The sequence below is a fragment of the Triticum aestivum genome, chromosome 7A (genome assembly GCF_018294505.1).
Source record: "Triticum aestivum cultivar Chinese Spring chromosome 7A, IWGSC CS RefSeq v2.1, whole genome shotgun sequence".
Lineage (NCBI taxonomy): Eukaryota > Viridiplantae > Streptophyta > Magnoliopsida > Poales > Poaceae > Triticum > Triticum aestivum.
This window is the reverse complement of record NC_057812.1, coordinates 526297752-526302451: the sequence shown is the minus strand read 5'-3', so window position 1 is coordinate 526302451 and position 4700 is coordinate 526297752. Positions and strand designations below refer to the sequence as shown.

The following is a 4700-nucleotide window of genomic DNA, read 5'->3' as shown; positions in this document are numbered from 1 at the left end:
ATGTAGAGAGATAAATTCATGCAATATGAAATAAACCCCATCTTGTTATCCTCAATGGCAACGATGCAATATGTGCCTTGCTGCCCCTTCTGTCACTGGGTAAGGACACCGCAAGATCGAACCCAAAGCTAAGCACTTCTCCCATGGCAAGAACTACCAATCTAGTTGGCCAAACCAAACAGATAATTCGAAGAGACTTGCAAAGATAACCAATCATACATAAAAGAATTCAGAGAAGATTCAAATATTATTCATAGATAGACTTGATCATAAACCCACAATTCATCGATCTCAACAAACACACCGCAAAAAAAAGATAACATCGAATAGATCTCCACAAGAGAGGGGGAGAACTTTGTATTGAGATCCAAAAAGAGAGAAGAAGCCATCTAGCTACTAACTATGGACCCGAAGGTCTGAGGTAAACTACTCACACTTCATCAGAGGGGCTAGGATGATGTAGAAGCCATTTGTGATGACGGCCCTCTTTCGGCGGAGCTCCGGAACAGGCCCCAAGATGGGATCTCGTGGATATAGAAAGTTGCGGCGGTGGAATTAGCTTTTTGGCTCCTGTTCTGATCGTTTGGGGGTATGTATGTATATATAGGAGGAAGAAGTACGTCGGTGGAGCACCGAGGGGCCCACGAGGTTGGGGGGCCCCCGCACCCTCGTGACCTCCTCTTTGACTCCTTGGAGTAGGATCTAAGTCTCCTGGATCACGTTCAGTGAGAAAATCACGTTCTCGAAGGTTTTATTCCGTTTGGACTCCATTTGATATTCTGTTTCTCCGAAACACTGAAATAGGCAAAAAACAGCAATTCTGGGCTGGGCCTTCGGTTAATAGGTTAGTCCCAAAAATAATATAAAAGTGGAAAATAAAGCCCAATATAGTCCAGAACAGTAGATAATATAGCATGGAGCAATCAAAAATTATAGATACGTTGGAGACGTATCAGGAGGCGGGGCATGGATGGTTGTGCCTTCACACTTCAGGATACACTTTTTCGTCCACGTGCCTTACAGCATGTACACATTTCTCCGAGGCACGCCATTAGCTTGTCAGTCAAGGTGAACATGTTTGATCGGAACGCTTGCCGCATTTTCGATATGTTTGCTAGGCCGCAAGCTTCTGTGCTGACTGAAGAGTTTAGTACAAACAAGGAAAAATCAAGTGGTGAGTGTGTGGGCTTGCTGCTAACAAATTGGCACCAGGTTTTGTTGACAAAACAGAATTATCTGTCAGAAAACGGGAAAAAAGTTCGATCGGAATGCTTACTATGCTAGGGTACCGCGAGCATATATAATTTGGAAATTCCTGCGGGCCATTCTTGGTGTAAGTAGATCGTAGCATTGGTGAGCATGGAGTGCTTGCTCTTTTTGGGGCTATAGCTGGCTTAGCGATTTTTTCTTTTGCCGGATCATTTCCATGTGCCTCGAGCCCCCCTCCCGCAGACGTACCGCTCGTAACCTATTTTTTGAAAACATGATAGCTCCTTCATGGTTAAGATGAACAGAAAATTGTTGTGTTGAGTGTGTGTGCCGCTAGGAAAGTGTAGACTAGGCGAAATTCAAAATTACCTTGCCACTGTTGAAAGTGACTTCTCCACTGGGGAAGTTAACCGCGATTTGCTCGAGCATCTTTTTCATCGACTCATAGTCATACAAGCCTATTCTTGGTGTTACTCCTTGGGGCTTGTTTAGTACACCCAGCTCTAACATGTCGAGAACAAAAACCTGTTTTGCAGCCAATGAGGGTGGTCAGAAAAGACCCATGAGCAAAAATGCATGAAAAAATGTTTACTTCATATATAAAGTATTTTTGTTTCGGTGATAAAAAACCGTGCCTGCAGGAACATATGACATCCGACTATGTGTATAGTTTGATTCCGCTATGAAACATCGGTTTTGAACTTCCTGACCGCTTGTAACAGATGCTTCCGTACATAAGGGACCCCCAGTTCCAATCTTTGATCTTGCTGACATCGTTGAGTGCAGCCCAGAAATCTACTGATATGTAATCATGTTTGGCGGTCGGCGCGAGCACGTGTCCAATGATGAAAATCACGAAGGCAATTTTGAAACAATCCTTCTTTGTTTCTGTTGATTCTTCTAATATGGGTGCAAGCAAGAATGATTCAGCGGCTTCCAGGCTGTGTGTGTGCCTTTCTCGCTAAATGATGCTGCTACACGCGTGTACTTAATACAAGCTTTAGATGGCTCAACGCCTTCCCCTTGAATGGTTAGATTGCCACATGGGATGCCAAAGACATAGTTCATATCCCTGTCAACCAAATCCAACACACCCTGTGCCTCCAGATTCAAGGAGAAGGAATCTAAATCAACTCTATCCATCAAAAAAGCACTATATTTCAAGTTAATCTTCTGCCATGACTTCAACTCTAGCATTCCTCCGAAACCGGTTTCCCTGACTAACTGCTGCTTGAATTCATTAAATTGTGCTATTACTGAACCAGCCTTGAGCAGTGATAACCTAGAGGTGAAACATGGTGTGCCAGCTACTCCGGTTGAACAGCCTGAACCATCACCATCGCTATTCCAATCTTCAGGAGATTGCTCACTGTTTTCTACCCGATTGATAACCATCGCAGCTTGTACTCCACTAAAAAGCCTTGACATTTTATCCGTCCCCGCCTAAAAATGCTGCCCATGAGACATATAGGACGACTTAGATTGGGGACGAATACAAGCAAAACAAGTGCAAAGAACGGCCATGCCGACGGCGAGAAAACTGAGATGTTAGGGGATTGGCGCTCGATACCTCTTCATGTGGTCCGGATCCCCACCGACTAGCCTCGCTCCCCACCGACTGTCCTCGCCCAGCACCGGAGGATGAGGGGGCTCGCCGTGGTAGGGAAACTCGGGCGGCGAGGAACATGCTGCCGCACCTGGTTCTGTGGGAGCCGAGCTCCTTCTGGTGAGAAGAACAGAGGGACACAGAGCTGCGTTAGGTGGGGTGGAGGTAGATGACAACAGGGTGGGGGTGATGTGAGGGGACAGTAATTTTCCAGACGTGACACGACTGGAAAGGTGGGACACATAGCGCGGTGGGTAGCTGTACCACAGCTCCGATAATCTCTGCTGCACCCAATGCTAATTAGGGACAGTTTAAATTATCGTGCATGTGTACCGTGGTTTAGTGCGTGGTTACCTGACTACTTAGAACAGTTCAACAATGAACACAAAATTAAGTTGCTGAAATCTTCTAAATGATGCTATCACACATGGAAAACATGATAGATTCATTATACAACCCTCTGAAAACACCATCGTCAAGACATCAAAAATGTGAAAAACTTCATTAAAAATGATTAATTAGGGGCTCCCGAAACACTCCTGGGTGATTCCGCTGGTCAGGGATGTGCCACGATTACACTTCTGCCTCCATTTGCTCTCATCTGGCCAGGACTTGACCACGAGGGCCATGACCGTGTGGTACACATTTGTGAAAGTGTGTAGCATCATTGTGAAAGTCAAGACTTGTGCATACATGTCAGACGGGCTGTAAGAGCCCCTAGGTGCTTTGCATGTGGGTGGGCCAGCGCTGGGCGAATACAAGCCAAAAATAAATCGAATACACCCTCTATACACTGGCAGCGGGAATCTAGATGGTGGCGCGACGGCAGGGATAGCGGTCTGCCTGTAGCGCGGCCACCAAACGCATTTTTCACCTAAGTTAGACCTTTATAGTTTTTGTACTCTCTTTTTAGTGTACTTATGGTTTAGTGTTGTGGGTACTGAATTGTAATTTCATACAGCGTAAGGTTTTTAAAATTGGTGTCACGGTGGTGTGTGGATGTAGCGTGAGTGGCCTGACCCTTCCTGGTTTTGTAGTACTGATGTCATATATATGTTTGAACTGAGTTTTGTTTGGGATTGAGATTATTTAAGACGAAATTGTTAGGTGAGCTCTAGTCAGACTTTATATAAATAAGAAATTTAGTAGAATTGAGAAAACAATATTTATTTGAACTTCTTGCATTTTAATAGTTGAACTTGAAAGTAATATTTAAATAGCTGGTTTAAATTATGTACATTTAACATATAGCCTATTAAGTTCTCCGCTTTTTAAAGTTTCGTTGTTTTGTTATCGTATATTTTCCTTTTTTATCATCCGTGGTGCAGAGCTAAAATTATTTTTATTTTTGGATTTAAAATTATTGCCCGGGAACAAGTATTTGAACGTTTCTATATTCAATTTTCAAACATTTTTGTTGCAGTTTATATTTCTTTGCCCCGCACTCTGCTTTATTCAACAGGCCTTATGGGTGGGTGATAGTGTCTTAGACTAGGGGGTACTCACCACGCCGTCTTCCGACCAGCTAGATCGGGCTGAGGACCCCTGTTGATGTCAAAACCGGCGAATCTCGGGTAGGGGGTCCCGAACTGTGCATCTAAGGTTGATGGTAATAGGAGACATGGAAAACGATGTTTACCCAGGTTCGGGCCCTCTTGATGGAGGTAAAACCCTACGTCCTGCTAGATTAATATTGATGAGTATGGGGTTACAAGAGTTGATCTACCATAAGATCACAATGGCTAAAACCCTAGAAGTCCAGCCTATCTGATTATGATTGTCTAGTCCCTCTACGGACCAACCCCTCTGGTTTATATAGAAACCGGAGGGGACTAGAGTCGTACAAAGTCGATTACATAGAAAGGAAATAATACATCCGGCCGCC

General features: G+C 44.2%; 1 protein-coding gene across 1 annotated transcript; it reads right to left on the bottom strand.

The window, feature by feature from the left end:
• Positions 1-1104: 1104 nt before the first annotated feature.
• LOC123147984 (uncharacterized) lies at positions 1105-3018 on the bottom strand. The gene is made up of 4 exons (XM_044567321.1): positions 2780-3018; positions 1579-1734; positions 1277-1468; positions 1105-1138 (listed from the first exon to the last, which is right to left on the bottom strand). Exons 1-4 carry the CDS (start codon positions 2894-2896, stop codon positions 1115-1117), a joined length of 489 nt encoding a protein of 162 aa, XP_044423256.1. The 5' UTR covers positions 2897-3018; the 3' UTR covers positions 1105-1114.
• Positions 3019-4700: the final 1682 nt, after the last annotated feature.

Coding starts and splice junctions, on each gene's coding strand:
- LOC123147984 (XM_044567321.1), bottom strand. CDS start 2,896: ATGTTCCTCGCCGCCCGAGTTTCCCTACCACGGCGAGCCCCCTCATCC. Junction 1,469..1,578: donor TCACTTTCAACAGTGGCAAG/GTAATTTTGAAT, acceptor TTCAAAAAATAG/GTTACGAGCGGTACGTCTGC. Junction 1,139..1,276: donor GCTCGCGGTACCCTAGCATA/GTAAGCATTCCG, acceptor TAAACTCTTCAG/TCAGCACAGAAGCTTGCGGC.